The 26,463-nt window shown below is 34.0% G+C and overlaps 1 protein-coding gene across 7 annotated transcripts in view; it reads right to left on the bottom strand.

Annotated features, from left to right (window-relative positions):
* Window positions 1–26,463, bottom strand: part of UBR3 (ubiquitin protein ligase E3 component n-recognin 3) — a 225,892-nt gene that overhangs the window by 97,794 nt on the left and 101,635 nt on the right. For 4 of the 7 annotated variants that reach the window (XM_077883152.1, XM_077883153.1, XM_077883151.1 and 1 more), the window contains exons 20-26: window positions 22,084–22,225; window positions 18,036–18,140; window positions 16,834–17,007; window positions 16,618–16,650; window positions 14,551–15,011; window positions 6,565–6,653; window positions 2,229–2,378 (exon numbers count right to left, since the gene is read on the bottom strand). In XM_077883152.1, coding sequence (XP_077739278.1) covers window positions 2,229–2,378; window positions 6,565–6,653; window positions 14,551–15,011; window positions 16,618–16,650; window positions 16,834–17,007; window positions 18,036–18,140; window positions 22,084–22,225 — 1,154 coding nt within the window. The remainder of the gene's footprint in view (window positions 1–2,228; window positions 2,379–6,564; window positions 6,654–14,550; window positions 15,012–16,617; window positions 16,651–16,833; window positions 17,008–18,035; window positions 18,141–22,083; window positions 22,226–26,463) is intronic. The other 3 variants (XM_077883157.1, XM_077883155.1, XM_077883154.1) reach the window with 1 other exon arrangement.

The raw sequence follows: 26,463 nt of genomic DNA on the forward strand, positions 1-26,463 counted from the left end.
AGTCAAGAAAAAGAAAGAGGGGTAAAATGCAAGATGTAAGTAGGTATGTGAGGCTCAGGAAGAAAGGAAGGAAACAGCCAGAGATTTCACCTACTACAGTTCCCAATTAAAATCATCCTTTAGATTTAACACTTTTAATGTTAGTTTCTTATTCATTTCTTCTATCTCTAAAAGATAATAGAGTTACATACAGTGGAATTATCCAATATTAGTAAGTTTAGCTAGTGTACAAAATCGTAAAAGGGGATTAAATGAAGTGACAACTTGGTCAAAGCAACTTTAAAAATACAAATAAGGATTAAAACAACAAAAACAAAAACTCTGCCTTCATTCGGACAGAGATTTTGTTTTGTTTTCTTTCTTACTATGACAGTATCTGGCACCTAATTTCCCAATAAATATTTGTAGAATGAAAAAAAAAAATATTTGTAGAATGAAATAAATAAATAAATAAACAAACAAACAAATAAATAAATAAATTTTTGTGTAATGAAGGAATAAACAAAACATTACATTCATGATTATAAAGTATTTGGTGAAATTATAAAAAGTTAAGTGGCAATAATTTCATAAGCTAGTTTTGTCACAGTAGTAGAAAAGAGAAATATAGCTACAAAATCAGTCAATAAACCCACATATTTCCTTCTTATTTTTTTTAAAAAGATTTATTTATTTATTAGAGAGAGCTCACATATGCATGAGCTGGAGTTGCAGCGGGGGAGCAGGGTGGAGGGTAGTGGGGAATAGAGGGAGAGGGAACCAGATTCCCCGCTGAGCACAGCGCTTGATCTCAAGACCCTGAGATCATGACCTGAGCCAAAGTCAAGAGTTGGACACAACCAATTGAGCCACCCAGGAGCCACACATATTTCCTTTTTAGTAGGCATTTCTGGTTTTGACAGCTCTACTCCATGTCCTATTCAATTGGGGTTTCCCAAATGAAATTTATTTTTAAGCAAGAAAAGAAACAAAAGGAGAAATTAATTTACAAGGCACCATATTAAACCCTTTCACCTATATTACAGTATTTAACCAACATAACAATCCTCTGAAGTCTATTATCTCTATAGTCATAAGAAAGCAACAAACTTGGCCAGATTATGTCAAGCAATACCTGTATTTGAACTCGGAGGGGGTCTCATATCTCTTTCCACTTTACTACACTAATTCAGAGAATAAACACCCTAGAAAAAAATGCTCAAGAGAAATGTGTAAGAACTTTATTTTCTCTTTGCTTCACACAAATTCCTCTGTTTAAAATGGATTGAATTCATTGGGACTAGAGCATATAAGAGTTATCACACCTTAAAATATTTTAGTATGGGAAAGGATGGAGAGCACTCAGACAAATCCTTCAAAATTTTTTCAAAAACGTTCTTAGGGGTGCCTGGGTAACTCAGTCAGTTAAGTGTCTGATTCCTGATTTTGGTTTAGGTCATGATCTCAGGGTCATGAGATCAAGCCCAATGTCAAGCTCCATGCTCAGTGTAGAGTCCGCTTGAGATTCTCTCCCTCTCTCTGTCCCTTCCACTGCTCGTGCACGTGCACTCTCTCTCAAAAAGAAATAATAGGGCAAGCCCAGTGGCTCAGCGGTTTAGTGTCACCTTCGGCCCAGGGCAAGATCCTGGAGACCCGGAATCGAGTCCCACCGTTGGGCTCCCTGTGTGGAGCCTGCTTCTCCCTCTGTCCGTGCCTTTCTCTCTCTCTCTCTCTCTCTCTCTTTCATGACTAAATAAAATCTTAAAAAAATAATAATAAAATCTTTTTAAAAAAATTGTTAAATTATACAGGCAAATCATTTGGCAGGCTGTTTCAAGAATTACTGCTTCTAGTAGCTCAAAAAATGTGACTTATGTAGCTAAAATATTTAAACTGACAATATTTCTGGGCTTAAAAGGCTTCCCAATTTTAAAACAATTAAATTGTCAAGAAAAGTGAACTTGTTTTTGGCCATCTAGCATTGATATTATACCATCACACTTTAAGGAAAAAGACTGTGTAACATACAGAGAGACTTCTCTGTTAAACACTTCTTCTAACACTCATGTCCAGGAAAATCAGATAAAACCAGATTAAAAAACTTTGCTATACAGATCTAAACTGATCCTTGTTGTATATAGATCTATAGTTATATCCAAAGATATAACTTTCAATTAATACAGATATTTATTAATATGTGTATACTTTGGCTCTAAAATAATTCCACTGAAAAATTACTTTGATTTTACCTGAAGATGCTTGTAATAGTACAACCAATCCTGTAGGTCGGTCTTCAGAGGAAGGGCCACTCTGTCCACAAATAACACAATCATATACTGCCTCAGAAACTTGTGGTTCTGCTGTTGTGATCTCCATAGGAATATCATTCTCAGGAGAATCTGAGGAGAAAAAAAGTTACAGCTCTTAATTCCTCAGGAGAAAAATCTTTCTTCATTGAAAATATAGGGAAAAAAATTAAGTTCAAATAATTAAAGCACAACTTTAATACCAGTAAGGTTATGTAGTAATAAAACTCTGGAAAAAATTAACCTTGCTGAAGTAATGTTCGCTCAGAAAAAAAATGCAGTTGATATTTTATTTTTTAAAGATTTTATTTATTTATTTGAGAGAGTGAGAAGGAGTGCACATGCATGTGCACATCAGCAGGGGAAGTGGCAGAGGCAGAAGGAGAAGCAGGCTCCCCACTGAGCAGAGCCCGATGTGGGGCTCAATCTCAGGACCTTGAGATCATGACCCGAGCCGAAGATAGATGCTTAACTGTTTGAGCCACCCAGGTGCCCCTGTAATGAAAAGATTTTAATTTATATGGTTAAATACACCTCAAATTGTTTTTTACCATTCACATTTAAAAAAAAAACAAAAACAAAGAAGGAAAGGAAATAAGGAGATTGTTTTAATTTTTTTTTTTTTTTTGAGGCACTTGAGGAGAGAAATTGATAATAACATGACAGCTCCTGAGGGCAAATGGCAATATTTACTAAGAGATATAAGAGGAACAAACTATTTCTCCTGTATTTTGAATTCTAGTGATATCTTAGCAATAATAATAATCAATATATATTTATGTAGGGAAATCATTTACATATGACTATATTGTTAATAAAGCAAAACTACTATAGAAAATAACAGCAATCCTCTGGTATTAATGTCATTAACAGCAAGAATAATATCATCATATTATTAAGATAAAGACTCTTAGAGTCTATGAAAATCATAATGTTGTCCATAGTGACAAAGAAATAAGTAGAGGGAATTGGGAAGACCAGAAAAATGGAAGTGATATGTAACATTTAAAAGATGGAGGCATATCTAAATAAATAGGTAAGAATACATGAGAGAAACAGAAAAAGAAAGATGTCAAGGTCAGATACATTTTAATAAGGATTGATGCAAATAAACATATCTAATATGTATTAACAGTTACTGAGAAGAAATGGGGCAGAAACCTAAAAGGGAACTTCTATTAAACAGCAATAGAAAACTATTACAATACTTTTCTCCTTATATATTTTTTATTCTTTTTTTTACGGGATTCTTCTTAGTTGAATGCTGAAACTCCTGGATTGATATTTTAATCTTTTATATTTTTTATCTTGTATATGATATGTTCTTTTTACTTTGCATGCTTTAGATGTCCCCTCTTCAGTGTCCTGTTCTTACCTAAGAACTAGTAAGAGTCCCCCAAAACCAGCAGCTTACACCAACATTTGTAATCTTACATAGTTATTGAGGGTCAGGGACCTAGCAGCATTTTAGCCAAAGGATTCTGATTCTGGATTTTTAATGAGACTGTTGTCAAGCTAACAATCTATTGGAAGCTTAAGTGGAGGTGGAAGTTTCACATCTAAGCTCACTAATATGATTGTTGACCAGAGGCCTCAGTCTCTTTCCAGATAGGCCTCTCCATAGGGCTGGTCACAACATGGCAGCTGGCTTCCTTCCAGAATGAGTAATTCAAGAGAGAGAGAAAACAATTAAGACAGAAGCTGAAATATCTTTTATAACCTAATTTCAGAAATGACATGGTATTACTTTTGCCATATTCCAGTGGTCATGCACATCAATTCTGGGGCAATGTGAGAGAAGACTACACAGGACATAAATACCAGAAGGCATGGATCATTTGAAGGTCATATTGGAGGATGATTAGTTATAAAAAAGAAATAAATAAATAAAAGGATTTTTTTTTTCTCAGAGCTTCAGAGACATGAATCTTCAGACTGAAAAGGCCCATTAAGTGCTAAGAAAAATGAAAAAAGATCTGCCTACATACAAATCATAAAATTTCTGATCTCTTGGGATGCCTGGCTGGCTCAGTCAGTAGAGTATGTAACTCTTGATCTCAGGGCTGTGAGATCAAACTCCACATTGGGCATGAAGTCTACTTAAAATAAAATTAAAAACCACTAAAATCTTAAAAAAAAAATTCAGATGTCTAAGGATCAATTATAAAAGTGTTGGGGTTGGGGGGAGTTCAACTACAAAGGAAGAAGAATCAAACTACCAACAGATTTCTCATCAAATGAATACTAAAAAACAAGGAAGTATTGCTTTTACATTTGTGAGAGTGTATCAACCTAGAATTACACACTCATCCAAATGAAAAATCAAGCATGAGAGCAAACTAGAATCCTATCCATAGGCATTATTAGGAATACACTGGTAGCTGAATGCCAATAAAACAAGACCCAAAAAAGAGAGATGCTATAAATGCAGGAAACCCCTGCAAGAGGAAACTCTGCAAGAGGAAAATCTAAAGGTAATGGCTATATAGCATGCCTCCAGAGCAACTGGACCATGGACCAGGCTGGAACAGAATTAACACGTCGAGGATGGTATGAACAAGGAGGCAGAATAACAGAGATATCTTAAGCGTTCATGAGTTAAATTAAAAAACAAAACAAAAAACAGTTGAAAACGTCAGGAAAAACAAAAAACAGTATAACAAAGTGATGGCCCAAGTAGAAATGTTTAGTGGTATGGTTTTAGTAATTGAGAAACTGTAAGAAATGGGGCTATATGCTTTACATACAATATCCTTAAAGTAATCTGGGAGTCAGGCCACTAGACTCAAAAAAAAAAGAAAATGAATCCTAGCACACTATTTAGCTCTGTAGTCAACAGCGTTCAAAGTCAATTATTTCTCAGGGCACCTGGTGGCTCAGTCAGTTGTGTCTGCCTTCGGTTCAGGTCACGATCCTGGGGTCCTGGGATGGAGCCCCAAGTCAGGCTCCCTGCTCAGTGTAGTCTGCTTCTCCCTCTGCTCCTCTTCCAGCTCCTGCTCATATATGTATGCTCTCTCTCTCACATAAGTAAAATCTTTAAAAATTTTTTCAAAAAATAAATTTTTTAAGTCATTATTTCTCAACATTTAAAGTCAACCTTTGGATGGAACACTTGACTGTGACTGCAAAAGAAAATGATACCAATCTTAACAATTTAAAAGTAAATAACTGATAAGAGGCAGAAGGTAGAGATGAGGAAAAGAAAAACAGGGGTGCTTACTAATTCACTTTATATGAAGAGGTATGAAGAAACTGGCTATAGGGAGAACAATTAATATACACTATAATTATATTTGATATGTAAAGAAAAAATATTAATTATGAATTTCTAAAAAGAAGGAAAAGAAGAGGGGAAAAAGGAAAAGTATCAATGAATTAAATCCTCATCTTTCATTTGAGAACATCAACTGATACTAAATCTGATTAACAGATTCTTTACACATCAAAGTTATGTCATGAACATAAACTCACCTGTTGATGTTCAGAAGGCATTTTACTATATCTGGACTAACCCCCTTCCCGCACCTAGATGTTCTGGATGTTGATTATGTGTGCTTATGTGCACAAAAGTGCATGAGAATGTATTTTGTACAGAAATACTATGTCATTTCTGAGATTAAGTTGTGAAAGAATGTATGCATGTTTGAATGCACATATGTGTATATGCATTACATACACAACTTCAGCATTTCTGTCTAAAAGTAAAAAGAAAAAAGAAAATATCACTGGAATGCAAGAGGTAGTCAGGAAAAGTTTGTAAAATAAATTACTCATTAAAAAAAATAAATAAATTACTCATAACAATCTACTATCATAAAGGAAAATGGCATCCCCTCTCACCGTACAAATGCTAACGCTAATCCTAATGGAAGTAAATGGAACCAGTTTTAAGAAATATTGAAGGGGTAGCAGAAAGAGGAGGCACTAAAAGTATTTGAAAGCTATTTTAAAAATCTCAGGATAATTTAACAGGAAAAAAAATCAGAAGAAGTAAATCATATTGGTGAACCTCACAAATCAAAAGGACAATCTAATAGAGGAAAATAGCAGAGGATATATCATATTGCTACCATCCGAAAGAACTAATAATTACAACTATGCAATAACCAAATAAACTGCCTATAATAACAGTCTGATCCTCCTCCATCACTCTACTGTTTTAAATAAAGACGAGAAATCATCTGTCTGTAATGTTAAAAACTGGTAAAAATTGAACTAGATAATCCCTGTAGTAATATGTGTCATTATAAGAGTTCTAAACTAGTAAATTTTAACTTACCAACATCCATTGCAGTTTCCATGAAGCTTTTCTGTCGTGAAGCAAACTCTGCAAGCAATTTCTGCTGCCTCTCTCTAGCCTTTTGTCGCCTAAACAGAAATAAGGTGGTAAGTATCAGATGTCTTTAGGATTTACTATATTTCAAGAGTGTATATACTGTATGAAAAGTCCCTGGCATACAGAAGAGGACAACCTGAGAGAATCTTCAAGCAGACTCCCGCTCAGCAGCGGGATGTGGGGCTCAATCCCACAACCCATGAGATCATGAGCTGAGCCAAAATCAAGAGTCAGACGCTCAACTGACTAAATCACCCAGGCACCCCTCCACTGTTTTAAAATGGTTTGAAGATCATTGGCTTAAAGAGGTAAGAAAAAGCCAATATTTACTTTAAAATGTGAAATAATTAAAGTAGATAGAAGATTTGAATTTCCAACAACAAAATTTCCTAATTATATGTCAGTTGGTAGCAAGAGTAAGAAATATCTTTTTTAGCAAGGAACTCACAATTTAACCCCAAGCACAAATAATAGCAAACTAGTTACTAGAAGAAGCTAGGATGTGTGGATATAAGCAGAATCTAAAAGATAAGAATAGTCAGATTTACTGTTACATTAAGAATAGGGTCTTTCCGGGATCCCTGGGTGGTGCAGCGGTTTGGCGCCTGCCTTTGGCCCAGGGCGCGATCCTGGAGACCCGGGATCGAATCCCACATCGGGCTCCCAGTGCGTGGAGCCTGCTTCTCCCTCTGCCTGTGTCTCTGCCTCTCTCTCTCTCTGTGACTATCATGAATAAATAAATAAAATCTTTAAAAAAAAAAAAAAAATAGGGTCTTTCCTAAAAGAGAACAAGCAGGAGCCAGTAAATTTCCTAGTTTCTACTAAAAAATATTCCAAGTTTGTTTCAAGTACAAAAATATGAGTCTCAAAAACAACATAAAGAATAAAATTGTATTTCAAACCTAAGCATAAACATTCTCTTCAGTTAATTCATCAATTATGAATTACTTATTATTTACCTTTTATCTACTTCCCAAGTGTATTTTAAGGCTGGTTGTAAAACAAAACAAAATTAAAAAAACAAACCACACGCACAAAACTCAATACAACAGGACTAAAACATAAGAATAAGAAAATAAAAGTAAACTAATAAAGAAAAAAGGCTTCCTAGATTTGGGGATGCTAACAATACTAGTAAGCATAAAAATTTTACCCCCCATAAAGAAGGGTTAAAATAGTAATTTAAAACAAGAAGGGAGGAAGAAAAAGAAAAATGTTAAAAATATAAGTTATATATTAGTTCAACAAAAGAAACAAACTTTTTACTTAAATAAAACTCAAAAAGGGATTTATCATAGCCCATGATACAAAGGACATTAAAAAAATCATGGAAACCTGAAATTAATATCATAACGGACATTAACTGGAATTTAAATAAAAACTTTTTTTAATTAAAAAATTAAAAAAAAATCTAAAGAACCATAATGGATAGAGCACATTATAGCAGTCTTTTAGTGACTATTTATTATATTGATATACTATAATAATCAAAGATTAAACTGAGATTCTAAGAAGTTATTTCTATTGGAAACCTAAAAAAATTCCTTCATTAACCTGAAATGATTCAAGGATATAGAATACAGTATTAGAAGAATGCTAATAATAATTTTTAGATTATTTACATAACCGTTCCCATCCAATTAGTGGAGATAATCATTAACAGGTATAAAGTACTATGGTCTACCTTGCCATGAGAAATTACATATTTTTGCCAATAATGTTCAAAAAAAATTTAATAATGCTTTTCTAATATTTACTTTAAACATAATTTAGGATCTGGTCTACTTAAGAAAACTTACTTTATTATTTTATAACTACAACTCTTATTTTTACATTGTTTTTGAGCCAAAGTGTTTTTATCCAGGTTGATCATTCACCTTATTCATCAAACTTAACTCTCAAAGGACAATGGCCATTTCAAAAAAAATTAAATCTACTTCTGACCTCTGTTCCTTTCCTGAAAGGCCTGGGGTCAGGGGTTGGTGGGGCGGAGGAGGGTGGAGTGGAGACAATGGCCTAGCGCCTGGTGCCATGATCCAACAGTCTAACGTAAGAGAGCATTCTTGTGGAAAAGGTTAAAAAAATTGATTAGCATACAAGGCTACAGATTTAAAAAGTAGTATCTTCTGAGAATTATAGTTGCCAGGATTCTCACTGTGGGAGCAGGGTAAGAAGTATGGAAAAAGAAAAAGTAAGAATGATTCCTCCGGTGTTGGACTGGAATTGGAATTATCAGTGAACTCACAGTGAACTTAATACCACTCTCCCTGTTCCCTCCACCACCGCTCCCTCACCACACACAAAAACACACATCTTTTCCTAGTTCTGTCTACCAAGATCGACTGAAAATAGTTATATCCCTTAAAATGAACACACGGATTGTGGTTTCTAGATAGAAAGTAACCAAAACTCCTTAGAGAATGCCTAGTTCCAAATTCAAGATGAAGCTGGGCTATCTTCTTGCCCCAGGAAAAAAAGAAAACTCAAAGAATTCTGGGGATACATCAAAAGAACACAGCTGGAAGGCAGTCACACAGGCCAAATCCAGAGTAATTTGAGCTTCAAAATGAATAGCAAGCATATGAGATTGCAACCCATAAAATGAAATAGGAATCCATAAATCCAAACTGACAGAAATAAATGAAAGTTGGTGAGAACAGATATTACAGCATCTCAAAGTACCTCTCCACAAATTACATATTAATTACAAAGGAGAAAAAAGGGATACTTGACAGTCAAGAAGTCTGGCAGATACCCCTTAACCAAGTAATCAATATTAATCCCCAAATGAAACAAACTGAAATCATGTGACACCTGATGGGGCTGTAATCAAAAGAAAATAGCATCACTTCCTTGATATTCCTGACAACAATTCTTAACCTGAATCTAAACATAAGAGGACATAGACAAGCCCAAATGGAGGGACATTCTACAATGTTACTGCCTTGTGTTCTTCAAAAAAGTGACAAGGTTAAGAAAATGAAAGACTGAAGAAACTAATTCCAATTGAAGGAGACCAGAGACAAACAACCAAATTCAATGAGTGATTCTGTACTGGATTTCTTTTGCTAGAAGAAACATTATTGGGCAACTGTCAAAACTTGGGAATCTAAGAATCTTATCATACTCAAATAAATGTTAATTATCTTATTTTGAAAGCTGGATTGTGATTATATATATATTTTTAAAAGTCCTTTTATCTACAGAATACTAAAGTATTCCAAGGTAAAGCAACTTATTCTGAAATGGTCTAGGAAATTCTTTGTATTATCCTTGAAATATTTCAGTAACTTTGAGATTTCTTCAAAAGAAAAAGGCCTTAAGAATTAAATCCATCCTTTATCCAAGATCTATAAAGAACTTAACAAACTCAACACCCAAAAAAACTAATAATCCAGTCAAGAAATGGCAGAAGACATGAACAGATATTTTTCCAAAGAAGCCATACAAATGTCCAACAAACACATAAAAAGATGCTCAACATCAATAGGCATCAGGGAAATACAAAACCACAATGAGATACCACCTCACATTCGTCAGAATGGCTAAAATTAACATGTCAGGAAACAACAAATGTGTGGCAAGGATGTGGAGAAAGGGTAACCCTCTTCAACTGTTGGTAGGAAGGTAAGCTGGTACAGCCACTCTGAAAAATAGTATGGAGGTTCATCAAAAAGTTGAAAATAGAGCTACCCTACAACCCAGCAATTTCACTAGTATTTACCCCAAAGATACAAATGTAGTGATCTGAAGGGGCACCTGCACCCCAATGTTTATAGCAGCAATGTCCACAACAGCCAAACTATGGAAAGAGCCCAGGTATCCATCAACAGAGAAGAGAGGAATGGATAAAGAAGATGTGGTATATAACATAAGGGAATATTACTCAGCTGTCACAAAGGATGAAATCTTCACATTTACCTCAATGTGGATGGAACTGGAGGGTATTACACTGAACAAATAAGCCAATCAGAGAAGGACAATTATCATATGGTTTCACTCACATGTGGAATATAAAAAATAGTGCAGAGGCTCATAAGGGAAGGGAGGGAAAACTGAAAAGGAAGAAATAAGAGAGAGAGACAAACCATGAGAGTCTAGTAACTATAGGAAACTGAAAGTTGTTGGAGGGAAAGAGGGGTGTGGGGTAACTGGGTGTTGGGCATTAAGGAGGGCATGTGATGTGATGAGCACCACATTTTAAATGCAACTGATGAACTGCTGAACTGCATATCTGAAACTAATGATGTAATATATGTTGGCTAATTGAATTTAAATTAAAAAAAAATTAAATCCATCTTCAAAGGACAAAAATTTGCCACCATAAAAGAAACGGGAACAAAAATGTGCCATAGAAGCTGAAAGCATTCTATGGGCCTCCAAAAATGCTACAAGAAACAACAGCATTGACAAAATACATGTTTGATCCCCTACATCACTACTCTGTAAATTTAGTTTTATTAAGTTTCTTTAATTAAAACATTGAGTTATGCCACTCCATAAATCACCTTTACATCTGCATTTATTTTTATTTTTTTAAGATTTTATTTACTTATTCATGAGAGACAGAGAGAGAGAGAGGCAGAAACACAGGCAGAGGGAAAAGCAGGCTCCATGCAGGGAGCCCAGTGTAGGACTTGATCTTGGATCTCCAGGATCAGCCCTGGGCCAAAGGCAGGCGCTAAACCACTGAGCCACCCAGGGATCCCTACAAGTGCATTTAGAGTATATTCATAAAAGAGCACTTCACATAAAAAATCCATATACCAAACATTAGGAAACTTCAAATGTAACTGCTTGGTACCAGCATTAAAATGTACGTCTAGGGCAGCCCAGGTGGCACAGCGGTTTAGCGCCGCCTGCAGCCCAGGGCAAGATCCTGGAGACCCGGGATCGAGTCCCACATCGGGCTCCCTGCATGGAGCCTGCTTCTCCCTCTGCCTGTGTTTCTCCCTCCCTCCCTCTCTCTCTCTCATGAATAAATAAAAATAAAAAATAAATAAAATAAAAAATGCACGTCTACTCTCCCACAACCACATGAGCTTGAAAGACTGTAAGCTCCAGATGATTATGGCTGTCACCTTGATTTCAGCCTTGTGAGACTCTGAGTAGAGAACCCAGTCACACCCCACCTACACTTCAACATACAGAAAATGTGAGTAAATAAATGAATGCTGTTTTTAAGCTGCTTAACAACCACAAAAAAATTCTATACCAACTTGCTATGATTTGCAGAAAAAGAATGTCAATTATTTTTCCCTTGTGAATTTGTTATTAATTTAGGTAATTATTTTCTAAAATTGGGCATAAACGTGAATAAAAATGAAAAGACGAGGAAGTTATGGCCAGACTCAGTACAACTCAGGAATTTTCCATTATTATCCCAAAAGTGGAGACACTGACATTGCACATTGTTTGTTTTTAAGATTTTATTTTATGTATTTATCCATGAGAAACACACAGTGAGAGGCAGAGACACAGGCAGAGGGAGAAGTAGGCTCCATGCAGGGAGCCTGATGTGGGACTCTATCCTGGGACTGGGATCACAACCTGAGCTGAAGGCAGACACTCAACTGCTGAGCCACCCAGGCATCCCATGTCTCGTATTGTTAAACCATCTAAAGGTTTCCTATTTGTATCTTGTTTTCTATGGAGTTACTGTTATAAAAGTAATGCCAAATTTTTCCAGAGATAAGGTAATTGGGAATGGATCACCAATAAATGTTTATAAATTCTTTGGCCTCTTTTATGAAACTTAATCCAAAATCCAAAATAAATTGAGAAAAGATACTGTGAGAAGCATAGTGAAATTCAAATAAATTCATCTTAATCCTTAGTTTTCTGTTACAGAATTAGCTTCAAGGCCTTGTCAGTATCATTATCACCACTCAAAGGAAACAAAGCCCAAAAGGGGGGGTACCTTTAAATTTTTTCAGAGTATTATTTATTACAACAGCATTAGGGCCTCTATAAAAATAGCATCTGAACTACTCCAGTATCACATTTAGTATGAGTAATGATTACAAAACAAACCAAAATAACCAAATAAAATAAACTTTGATTCACTAAAAGTTTATCTTCTTTAAAAAAAGACATTATTCCATAACCAAGAAAATATCACCAATTTAAGAGGTTAACAAAAATTAAAATTTTACCCAGTTTTCAGCCTTCTAATTTTATCAATAGATCTATTAAATCTTAGGAAATTACTAATTCAAAATTAATGAACTGTCACATAAATGATATGTTATTTATAACAACTATTTATGAAGTACTGTAAGAAATAAAACTCTCCTACATTCTTTTTTTCCCTAAGATTTATTTATTTATTTGAGAAGAGAATGCAGAAGTTTGGGGAGAGGCAAAAGGAGAGGGAGAAGCAGACTCTCTGAGGAGCAAGGAGTCACTGATGCAGGGCTCGATCCCAGGACCCTGGAATTATGATGTGAGCTGAAGGCAGACACTCAACCAATTGAGTCACCCAGGCACCCTTCTCCTACATTCCTAATATACTAAAGGCTTTTTTATATACTATAACAAATTTAATTACATCATAAATGAAGTACAACTATATATGTGATTTAAATTGCTCCTGGTACAGTTAGTTACCAAAAGTTGGCCTTCTAACTACTGAATCAAAGAGAACTGCCAACCTTATCTGAACTTGTGTAGCATAATCTCACTATATTTCTTCCTTTCTAAACCCTCTTGACTGCTTTCTACAGTGTTCTTCCTCTTCCACTCTAGCCATAGGTGACTTCCTCAATCATTTCCTTTAATGTTTTTCTTATTCTATAAAAGTTCTATATTAAGTATTCTCAATTCTTATTGTACACAGTCTTCCATATGTAAGCCTTTACTACCTGTATACCCACATCTATAGCTCTAACTCAGAACTCTCCCCTAAGTCTCAAGCCCATCTCCAGCCAAATGTCCTCTTTAAACTCAGTAATGTACAAAACTGGGCATATCAACTTTATTGCTAAGCCTAAGCCTCTCTTATCTTGGTCCTCCAGTATCCTCTCCCCATCCTCCCCTATCTTGGTAAACAGAAACGAAGATTTTTTTTTTTAATTCACAAATATGATTTAACAGTGGTGTCTGGATGATTACGTCAGTAGACCATGCAACTCTTGATCTCAAGGTGATGAATTTGAGTCCCACATTGAGGGTTAAGAGTTCACTTAAATAAAATTTTTTCAGTTTAAAATTTTTAAAAGCACTTTATGATTTAACAACAAAATAAAAGAAACTTAAAGTTCCAAAAACTAGAGACAGATTAAAGATTTTATTTATTTATTCATGAGAAACAGAGAGAGAGAGAGAGAGAGAGAGGTAGAGACACAGGCAGAGGTAGAAGGAGGCTCCATGCAGGGAGCCCGATGTGGGACTCGATCCTAGGTCTCCAGGATCATGCCCTGGACCAAAGGCAGCACTAAACCACTGAGCCACCCAGGCTGCCCCATAAGTATGTCTTTAAAATATTACTTGTTTAATAAATAGTAATCACACGTTGAAAACATATGACTGGAAAAGATCAAAAGAACTAAATCAAATTTTTACTCTGAGAAATATTTTTTAATTTTCTATTCTCATTTAAAGTTGAACTGACAATAATTTTTGAAAATAGCAGAATTAGATAACCTACAGTAGTAACAAAAGTAGTAATTTTGTAAAGGGGCCTGTCTACAAGTTTAGGGTAGTAATTTAATGTTGGGGTCACTAACTCTTGTCTTCTCACCCTCAACTAACTCCAGCATAATACATGCCCAAGCACTGACTGTATTTGGCTCCTTTTATCTTACAAACTAATCAGCTACGATTATAGCTGTTAAACACTCTGGTGATTAGCCACAGATGGCCAAAAAGGGGATATATCAAATCTTCAACTGTACCATACATGTTTAAAACATGAAAAATAAAAATTACCTTTCTTCTTTGTCCAGTGTTTTCTTCTCTGCTGCAGTGATTTTTTTTGGTGGTACAGGAGGGGTCACTTTTCTACATATCTCTTCAATGATGCGTTTGTTCATTCTGCTTTGCAGTGCGGCTTTTAATAAAATTCTTTCTACTGCAGTTATACCATCTCCATGATTATATTTAGGAATTTCTGGTTGGATTAAAATTTCTATGTCATCAAGCCAAGGAGGATAGTAGGAGTTCTGTTTTCCTGAGAGTTTATGATGAAGTTTAATTAGCAAAGACAATATGCTTTCTTTAATTTCCAAAATGGCCGTAGTTAATTGTGGAGCTGAACCAGGAGCAGACCATTTACTTGAAGTTTTGGGACGAACCACCTGATTAGCTTCACTGCTACTGCGATTGATGATCTCTTGAAACTTCTTTCTACGCTCTGCTACTAAGCTGAAAACTTGAGCTGTACCAGAATTCTACCATTAAAAAAGAGAAAGAAAAATCAAGAGAAGTTATTCAGTATTAAGTGTAAAAACATATTAATACTACATTTTCCAAAGGGAATGTTCAAAGTCATCTGAAGATTTATTCAATAGATTTGCCCTTTAAGTAAATCTGTCCCTTCACTTCTCTTAAATACATTTAGTCTCAATCTGGAAACAACTCTGGGGAGAAAGGTGGTTATCCATGATAACACCTCTTTTCTCACCCACCTAGGTCTATCTACCAGAGAAAGTAAACAAAGCTTGAATAGTATTAATACCAATATTTTTTTTTATTATTAATACCAATATTAAAGAGGAATCATACACTAAGTTCCTCACCAGTTTACAGGAAAAAAAAATGTTTCACTCAAGAATACTATACTCTTCTAATGAAACATCATGTGCCAACTATACTTTTATTAAAAAAAAGAATTCTCTCTACTTTTACAAGACTGCTACATTTTCTAGTAAATTATAAATTTTTTCCTAAATTAACGAATCTGAACTGTTAATTAATTTCATTTTTAAAGAAATTCAAAGTTTGAAAATTACTTCTAACAAATGCTTAGTCTGCTTTAGTTTCACTAAAATGAAATATAAAGATAAAAAATCGAACTGATCTTTTTCATGTTTGAATATCACTATAATTTATTTGAACAGATTTTTAAAATATTTCCCTCAATAATTTATCTTCTAAATAGCCTTTTGTCAAAGCAGTCAAGTTGCATCAGAGCTCTTAGAAATCATCTTTTAATTAAGATTCGAGTCAGTTTAACAGATTTAATTTTTTAAGCAAGCATAGAAAGGGTGCTCCAATATCAGTTGAGCTTTTATGAGGTAAATTATAGTTTATGCTGCTTTTTAACATCCAAACTGATTTTCAAAGTATTCTGTACCACCAGTAGAGGCAAATCTGCCTTTTATTAAAATTCCAATTTGAACAAAATTCTTTATGGTATTCACAGCAAAAATATGTTGTTAAAGGCAAAGAAAGATCCTATAAATGGACTCTACTAGGAGAAAGGTCTGATTCAGTGCTCTCTACTCACAAAAATAGATTGTAGGGATTAGACATGTTTAAGTTTAGTTACTTGGCATGTCATTTCAAGATTTTTCATTTCTGCCTTTAAAAATTAGTTAATTAAGCTACATGCAATGAAAAGGCTGGTTTTCAAACTAAATCCAAATATAAATATATTGAGATTTTGTGGGCTTATTTTATCAAAGTTAATTGCCATAGGAAGCAAAAAAAAAAATCTATAAATGGACATGCTACCAGCAATTAAATTTATTTTGATTTAGGAAACATTCACTTTTAAGATGTTAGTAACAATGCTAAATGCAAACAGACCCAAATGTGTTGCTTATAATTCATCCAAAATCCTAAGAAAAACCCACTATTAAATACTAAGTATTACTTCAATATGAATTTTCTTTAAAAATTAAGCCTAAATCACTATATTAAACACACACATTAAGCTTTTTAAAAAATTTAACCATATTAAACACACACATATACACACAAATACTTCAAAGTGTTTTCCGATTTCCAGTTAAAGCCATATTGCTAGTTAATGCAAATATCAAATACATCTACCTCTCTTTGAAGAACTTTTGGCCTTCGTGAATTCTGGCAGATTAAAGGAAAAAGATGTGTGAGGCAAAAGTTGCTTAGATGTACAGAGGAAACAAAAGACAATTTAAAGTTACGTACAACCACATTTTGCTTTTTAGTATCACAGGATGATCTAAACAATATATTCCAACATGACATGGAGACTTTCCTTTTCATCTTTCTCTCTTCTACACTTACTTGTAAAGAACTCAAGCTGTCAGAGCTGGTACTTGCAGGTGAGTCTCTCTTTACTTCGGGAGCAGTCTCTGGAACTCTCACCCTAACATAGTTTATAAAGTGTCGCATGTTTGACACTAAGTTACTGCCAGGAAACCAACTGTCATGACAACGTTCTGGTCCACATACTGATACCTTAAACATGAAAATAATGAATATGAAACCTTGCCAAGTCAGGTCTAATGTACAAAGGAGTTGTAGCTAACCTAAATAATCACCCACCATTTGTCTTATTTCTGAATCTTTATAGTCTCATCTTCAAATTATAAAGTGCTAATAAACCCAAATTCAAACATCGAATATAAGAATAAATTTCTCAATACTAATATGGGTAAGTTCAACGGAAGTCAACTAAATCTATCCTGAAAAAAAATACATTTTTCAATCTAGAAATACTTAACAGTACAGAATATTTTTCAGCATCTATTCATAATAACTCATAATACATAATACAATCAATGATAACTTGACTATATTATGAGTCATTATATTTGTAGGAAGTCTGAAAAAAATCAACCAAAAGTCTGACCTAGTCAGAAATATTAATGATCTTTTAATATCTATGAAAGAATATATGTTGATTCAACTTAGACAACATATTGCCTAGTCTTTTTACTTTGTTTTTTGCTGTTACTGTGCTGTGCTGTATTTTGTCTTTTTGGAGAAAGGGGAACTTGTATAATCAATCTGTAGTAACAACTGCTTTTATTGAAAAGATACTTCTAAAGTCCTATAACATATTAACAACTTGTATTTTCAAGTACTTTAAAAATTCTCCCATATTACAATATTACTTCATTAACTTAAAACCTTTCCAGAGAGAATCTGATACTCAAAAACAATCCCTGATAAAATTACTAGGATTTCCAGACATAATAAGTCCTAACACAATTATTTATCAGTAATCAATGTTTTTAGCATAACACCAACTGCATTAGCCATTTTTCTTAGATATGTACACTATGAATTACAAATCACAAATTCAATATCATAAGAGTGAAACCTCTAAAACATATGTATTTAAAGATCAAAAAGGGCCTTTTCCAGTAGTTAAGAATATCTTACGCATATAATGAATCTATAAATACGTTTACAGATGACACACTACCTTTGTTAAGGCACTTTGTAACTTTAATATTTAAAAATATAAGAAACTTACTTACCTCTTCATCTGAATCCTCTTCAGTTGAATTTTCAAGTCCTAATTCGATCAGATATAAAACCATGCAGAGTACGTGTTCTGACAGATTTTGATGATCCATCAAAATCTTTAAAGAGGGAAAAAATGCCTCATAATTACTTTTTTCAATAAATATATTTAAGTATCCAAGACATGTTGTTATAGATGAAAAATAACATAACCATATATGTGTATATATATATACACACACAGCATGATCAAAAAATAAGTAAAGCCACATCTTGGTGAAAGGACAAACTATAATCAAAAGAAAACGTTCCCTCCCAAGATCACACAGAATTAGAAGCAATATCTAGAAATACTGGGTTCATGGATTTCTAAAGGTACCATGTTAAGTAGTCCACTAAATTCATTATTATATGCTAGTATCTAATAAAATAATTTAACAAGAATATTTTGCATTCTCATTTGCTGATATTCTTTTCCTGACAAAAATACCAGATAAATAAGTGTACTAAATAGGATAATTCATGCAAATGTGTTTAGCATAGCACCTGGCATGTAACTGCAAGCCCAATAAATATTTATACAATATTAATGTTCTTAAAATGTCTCTAAAATTAAAGTTCTTGGCCTGAGTATTTTGTGCAGTTGAGTAAATGTATGTGTTAGTATATGGTTTATATGGGTGAGAAAGCAAAAAGGGATGCAACTAAAAGAGAGGCTTCTCTGAGGAAACGTCGAGAATCTGACCTTATGTAGATTACACATTGCAAGTTTTACACATCTTATGCAGGATTTCAGAACTAGCCTACAACAATCATTCATTCATTCAATATGATACAACAAAAACTGGAAGATACCTAAAACACCATAAGAAAAAAATCGCCTGGCAACCATCATGTTCTCCTCATTATAAGGAAGCCATCTGACCAAATGATGGAAGGGGTAAAAGGATGAGGTTCTGGCCTTGCCAGCTGCAGGTGAGACTGTCAAGAGTACAAAAGAGGACACTGTAGGATGGGCCTCATAGAAACTAATCAAATGGCTGGGTGGGCTTAAAAAAGGACTTAGTCACCTAAGAGCTAATTTATTCTGACTAAAGAATAAACGCTTTCAGTTAGCTGCCTTTCTAATGTTTATTTTGACTACTAAGAAGGCTTTTCTTTTTCTGTTCATCTTTTGTGTGAGGAAAGTAAACCTCCAAAAACCTTTTAAAAATCTATTTTATACAAATTATGTATATACCTAGATTTTTGACCTTGAACAACAGATTCTGGCCTCAGTTTTCTCATCTTTAACTGGAATAATAGGGGCACCTGGGTGGCTCAGTGGTTGAGCATCTGCCTTTGGCCCAGGGTATGATCCCAGGATCCTGGAATTGAGTGCTGCACCAGGCTCCCCACAGGGAGACTGCTTCTTCCTCTGCCTCTATGTCTCTGCCTCTCTCTGTGGCTCTCATGAATAAATAAAATCTTTTTTAAAAAATGGAATAATAGACCAGAATTATTGTGAGGATTACACAAGTTAACATCTGTAATTTATGTAGTACAGTATTTATCAATTGGTGTTCGACAAACAGTAGGCAGATGGTAGGAGGAATGCAGCAGGAGGAGGTGACTGAAGGCTGGGAGGCCATAGAGGTTCACCCTTTCTAATCCACTACTTTACAGAAAGGAAACTAAGGCTTGGCCACACACCCCACTAGTATAAGCAATTCTAGAACAGATTTCAGACTCCCAACTATGCCTCCTCTTGATAAATAAAACATTACTAACTAAACTCAAATTTTGGCTTGAAATTCTGTGGCAGTACATCTTACAGTTTCAAATGAATAACTTAAAAGCTAAGGAAAAAATTGACTAAGAATGATTTTCTAAGTTTTATTAACATGTTCTATATTAATGTTTTTTAACATTAAACATGGGAGATGAGATGCTGTCCTGACACTAATGTTTAGAAAGTTGACTTGCCAATGCAATGTCAATTAGAGAAGTTTTTTCTATCACTAGAGTTAAGAATTTATAAAGTTGAGATTTTTAAAAATTGTTCATAATAATCTTATAACAACTAAAACACTGCTTTTCTATTTTTGATAATACGCTATTTTTACACTAAGCAAATGAAATGACTGAAAAATATAACTGAAAAGAATACAAATTATTTGCAGTAAGGCTTCTTTAATTTTTTATATCATGAATTATTGACCTATTACTTATTACTGTTACCACAGTACTCAGCTTCACCATCTGAACTAGTTTTTTAACCTTTAAAACTCAGTAATTATGTCTGGAAAGTAAGAAGAAAGCTTTCACTCATGAAGATTTTTGCTAGAATTAAACAAAGTATGTAAGTAGTATTTAAAACAAAAATCTTGTTTATGTAAGCATCCAAAAAATGTCTGTAAATATGGCAGCCCCGGTGGCGCAGCGGTTTAGCGCCGCCTGCAGCCCGGAGTGTGATCCTGGAGACCCGGGATCGAGTCCCACATTGGGCTCCCTTCATGGAGCCTGCTTCTCCCTCCCCTGTGTCTCTGCCTCTCTCTCTCTCTCGCTCTGTGTCTCTCATGAATAAATAAAAATAATAAAATCTTTAAAAAATTAAAAAAATAGGGATCCCTGGGTGGCGCAGCGGTTTAGCGCCTGCCTTTGGCCCAGGGCGCGATCCTGGAGACCCGGGATCGAATCCCACGTCGGGCTCCCGGTGCATGGAGCCTGCTTCTCCCTCTGCCTGTGTCTCTGCCTCTCTCTCTCTCTCTCTCTCTCTCTCTCTATCATAAATAAATAAAAATTAAAAAAAATTAAAAAAATAAAAAATGTCTGTAAATACAAATATCTATTTAACAAAAAAATTCTACCTTTTTGATGAAGAATATTTTAATTCATTTTACTGAATAATCATCTCAGAAATTAATGAAAATAATTCAATTTGAGGCAGATGTCTAAAATCTTAACAGGAATAACTTTTATAAATAAGATGAAAAAGTGGTCATGGGGTAAAGCTGAAAGAATGAGGGGTACAGAAATCTAAAAGTATTATTTCATTACAAAGCAAACATTAAAGAAAACAACCAAATGTCTACCTAACTAAATGCAATGTATCTTTTTTAAGTAATCAAAAAAATGTGTATATAGTCATTAGAAATTTGCATAATTAAATATGCTCTTTAAAATTTTCTTTTAATTTTTCAAATTCTAATTAGGAATAAGAAGCTATAGTTTTTCTTTTCTGTGTATTAGAAATCTGCATAATAAATAAGCTCTTTAAAAATTTCTTTTAATTTTTCTAATTGTAATTAGGAATAAGAAACAGTTTTTCTTTTCTGTGTAACATTTATCATGTCTATACTTACTTTATTGATGTCTATAGTTATTTTATCTATATGATACGACTATATAGTTTTTTTGTCTTTAATTTCTTACCCAAGTTAGATAATAAATATGCCTGTTATATATTTACATATACTCTACAATATCATGATTGCAATTTCTGAGTACACAGCTAATGTTAGTCAAATAAATAAATAAATAAATCAGCTCTACGATAAGAAAACCCAAGAATAAAACAAATTCTAGGTAGCAAAAAAATAAAAGCATCTATCTTTTCAGAAAGTTTCTGAGGTATTTACTAAAGCAAATTCTTAAGACTGCCACATAGAAAACCATTCAAATCCCTCCATGTCACATTTCTGATCAGAGAGAAAAAACAAAGAAAATAATCTGAAACACAAGGTCACTGGCCCTCATGGCTTAGTTTTGTCTTTTTAATGGATTCTGGTGGCTGTTTGGTCCCTATTGTTCATTTCATTTCTCCTAGTTTTACAGTATTTCACTTTTTATTCTATAAGAACCATAGATATTTCTATCTGAAACTGGATAAGATGAATAGTTTCCCACAAAGAATGGTATAGCTACTCCATTTTCAACTTAGAATATATAAATACAAAAAAAAATAATAAATACACTTCGCTTTATAAGTAGTACTTTTACATAAATATTATGTTAACATTTTTATTGGAAAAATGGAAATAAATTCTAATCTCAGTCTTTCTATTCAAATTACTACTGTACCTTGTAAAGCAGAGTGAATAGCACAATGTGTAAAGTTTTACAGTGCAAAAGTCTCATAAGACCTTTATAGCTGGGATGGAGTGGCGTCCTTTTCTTATAGGGAGGCCAGGGATTTCCAGGGAATTTTCCACTCTGTTTTAAACTGTAAAAATAAAGCAAAACTAAAATTAGATGATAGACTCAAGATTAAACTGTGGTTTAAGTAGTGATTTATAGGGGTGCCTGTTTGGCTCAGTTGGTTAAGCATCTGCCTTCAGCTCAGGTCATGATCCTAGAGTCCAGGGATTGAGCCCCACGTTGGGCTCCCTGCTTGGAAGGGAGTCTGCTTCTCCCTCTCCACCCTGCTCCTCTCCCTGCTTGCATTTTCTTTCTTGCTCATTCTCTCAAATAAATAAATAAACAAATAAATAAAATCTTTTAAAAATAACAGCGATTTGTACATAATTTTCTCATATTTTTCTACGCAGTACCATTTTTAATCAAATTGCTCAAAAATGCCAAACACATATCTATGCTTTCACAATAAACATTATTATTTCTTTTTGTATTAGATAAAAACAAGTAGGGAAACCTAAGCTGAAAACTAGAAAAAACTATATGAATAGGAAATGTTAATAAAAGGAAAGAAACAAAGAATACAATGTAAACTACTAAACAAAGAAATTTCCAGTTGCAATAATTGAAAAAAAAATAGATAACCTAAAAATTCTCCCACCTACCAATGGCTTAGAGAGCTGGACAAAACATAAAATGTAATCCTCTGAATGCATATTTGAACTCACAAAACAGAAAGTGAAGTTCCCCAGTTACCAGAAAAAGAACAAGGAATTAACAACAAGCACTAACATGGGTTTACCAATGGTTTTAAAGTCCTTGAACAAGTAGATCTCAAAGTAAGAGGCTCACACAAGGCTTAGAGATGGAATGAGATCTCACATAAAGCTGACACCTTTGAAGAGCTTCACCCTCAATGAAAGGATAATTCACAAGGAAAAATAAGAAAGCTTATCTGTCTCTTCTGTGGTGCAAGAACAACAGGCTCCCCAGGAAGATAATGATAATGAACTTATGTACAAGTAACAGCAGACTCAAAACACAAAAGGTAAAATTTGAGAGAATTACACAGAGAAACTGACAAATTCACAATCATAACAGAAGATATTAACACATTTCTAACAGAAAGCCCAAGGAAAAAAAATTGCTAAAGACTTTGATGATTTCTTAAAGATTTATTTATTTTAGAGAAAGACAGAATGTGTATGAGGGGGTGGACAGAGGGAAAGAGAATCTCAAGCAGACTCCCCATTGAGCATGGGGCCCAACACAGGGCTCAATTCCACAATCCTGAGACCATGACCAGAGCCAAAATCAAGAGTCAGACACTTCACTGACTGAACTACACAGAAGCCCCTGGATTTTGAAGATTTTTAACAACATAATTAATAAGCTTGAGCCAAAAGACAAATAAAGAACATCCCATAATTAGAAAATACATATAATTTTAAACGCACTTAGAATATTTATGAAAATTTTAAAAATACTAAGATTGAAAGTAAATTTCAAAAAATACCCCAAAAATGGATATATGGGCCTTGACCACTTGTCACAAAGTAAATAAAACTAGAAATCCACTAAATGATAATGCAAAACTTCAGACATGTAGACATTTTATAACATGATGTTCTTAGAAACTCACACAGAATTATAATCATAATAGAATTTTAAATTTAGAGCCTAAACTATATAGAAAAACTTGTGGAATACAACTAAAACAGTACTTAGGAAAACCCCAGTATTAAATGCATGTGTTTTTGTAAAAAGTCAAAAACCGAGTGTCGGGATCCCTGGTGGCTCAGCGGTTTAGCGCCTGCCTTTGGCCCAGGGCGTGATCCTGGAGACCCGGGATCAAGTCCCACGTCAGGCTCCCTGCATGGAGCCTGCTTCTCCCTCTGCCTGTGTCTCTGCCTCTCTCTGTGTCTCTATCACGAATAAATAAATAAAATCTTAAAAAAAAAAAAAAAAAACAACTAAGTGTCTAAGGGAGAAAATCCAAATTAAATTGAAAGAAGATAATAATAAAGAAGAAAAAGGTACAAAATAGAAAACAAGGGAGAAAAGAAACAACAAAATCAAGGTTTATTCTTAAAAAAAAAAAATAGTAAAACTGGCTGTCCTCTGAGAAAACTAATCAAGAATAAGAAACAGCAAACAAATAATAGGAATAAAAAGGCAAAGATAATTTTTTATTATTATATACTTGAGACAAAATAAAATATTTCCTAGAAAAATAAAACTTGACTGTCCTTCTCAAAAAGAAATAAAAATCCCAAGTAAGGCTATAAGCTTTTTAAAAAGTGAGTTAGTTTTAAATTACACTCCTAAAAAAAAAAATAAATAAATAACACTCCTCTCACATAAATAAATGAATGAATGAATGAATGAATAAATAAATAGATGGATAGATAGATAGATAAAGAAATAAAGAAATAAAGAAAATTACATGAGGCCCAGGTAGTTAAATAGGAAAGTTTTATCAAATCTTCAAGAAATATCCACATAAATAAGAATGAAGTTGGACCACCACCTTACCTCACCTGTAAAAATTACCTGAAAATGTATCAAAAACTGAAATATAAGAGCTAAAACTATAAAACTCTTAGAAGAAAACATAGGCTTAAGTCTTTGTAACCCTGGATTAAGCAATAGATACGATACCAGAAGCACAAGCAACAAAAGAAAAAACTAGATAAATTGAACTTCATTAAAGTTAACTTTTGTGCATCAAGAGATACTCAAAAAGTGAAAAGACAACCCACATATGACAGAATAGCAAAAATATTTATGAATCCTATTCCTGATGTTAGTATTCATAATATATAGAGCTCTTTAAATTCAGTAACAAAAAGTTAATCCAATTAAAAATGGGCAAAAAGGGCAGCCCTGGTGGCGCAGCGGTTTAGCGCCGCCTGTAGCCCAGGGCGTGATCCTGGAGACCCCAATCGAGTCCCACGTCAAGTTCTCCGTATGGTGCCTGCTTCTCCCTCTGCCTGTGTCTCTGCCTCTCTCTCTCTCTCTCTCTCTCTCTCTCTCTCTCTGTCTCTATGAATAAATAAATTTTTTTAAAAAAATGGGCAAAAAATCTCGGTAGTTCTCCAAAGATGATGCACAAACGGCTAATAAATACATGAAAATATGCTCAACATCATTAGCCATCAGGGAAATGCAAATCAAAACTACAATGAGATACCAGTTCATACCCACAAGGATGGCTGTAATCAAAAAGACAGATTATAAGTGTTAGTAAGAAGAAGAAGAAACTGGAACCCTCATACACTGCTCACAGGAATGTATAAAGCTGAAGCTGCCTTGGTAAACAATCTGGTAGCTCCTTTAACAATTAAACATAGAGTTACCATATGACCTAGCATTTCCACTCACAGGCATATACTCAAGAGAAATGAAATATAATCATACAAAAATTTATGCACAGATGGTCATAGTAACATTATTCAAAATAACCCCAAAGGGAAAAGAACCCAAGTATCCATTAACTGATGAATGGATAAATAAAAGTGGGATATCCTCACTATAGGAGTACTGTTTGGCAATAAAAAAAAAAAAATGCTTCTGATACATGCTAGAATGTAGATGAACCTTGAAAGCATTATGCTAAGTAAAAGAAGCTAGTCACAAAAGAACGCATTTGATTCTATGTATATGAAATGTCCAAAATAGGTAAATCCATAGAAACGGAAAGCAGATTAATAGTTGTCTATGACTGGAGGGCTGGGGAAAATGCATAATTAATTGAAAATGAATATGGGGTTTCTTTATTTAGAGTAAGGAAAATTTTTTGAAATTATTATAGTGGGGCAGCCTGGGTGGCTCAGTTGTTTGGCGCCACCTTCAGCCTAGGGCCTGACCCTTGAGAGCCAGGCCTGAGTCCCACATCACGCTCCCTGCATGGAGCCTGCTTCTTCCTCTGCCTGTATTTCTGTCTCTCTCTGTCTCTGTCTCTGTCTCTGTCTCTCTCTCTCTGTGTCTCTCATGAATAAATAAAATCTTTAAAAAAAGAAATTATTATAGTGATAGCACAATTCTGTGAATATACTAAAAACTACCTACTAAATTGTCCACTTTAAATGGGTGAATTGTATTGTAGGTGAATTATATCTAAATAAAGCTGCTTAAAAAAATTTCAAAAACAAATAATCTTAATCTCCTGAGATACATTTTAGAAAATAGCAAAAAGGTAAAAGATACATAAATAATTCCATGATGCTAATATACATTGTTACCAATATAAAGACAACATGATACAAAAAATTTCTAAGACTATATTCCTCTGAGTATAATGGGGAAAAATTTTTTAATGAGTAA

The sequence above is a fragment of the Canis aureus genome, chromosome 34, assembly GCF_053574225.1.
Source record: "Canis aureus isolate CA01 chromosome 34, VMU_Caureus_v.1.0, whole genome shotgun sequence".
NCBI lineage: Eukaryota > Metazoa > Chordata > Mammalia > Carnivora > Canidae > Canis > Canis aureus.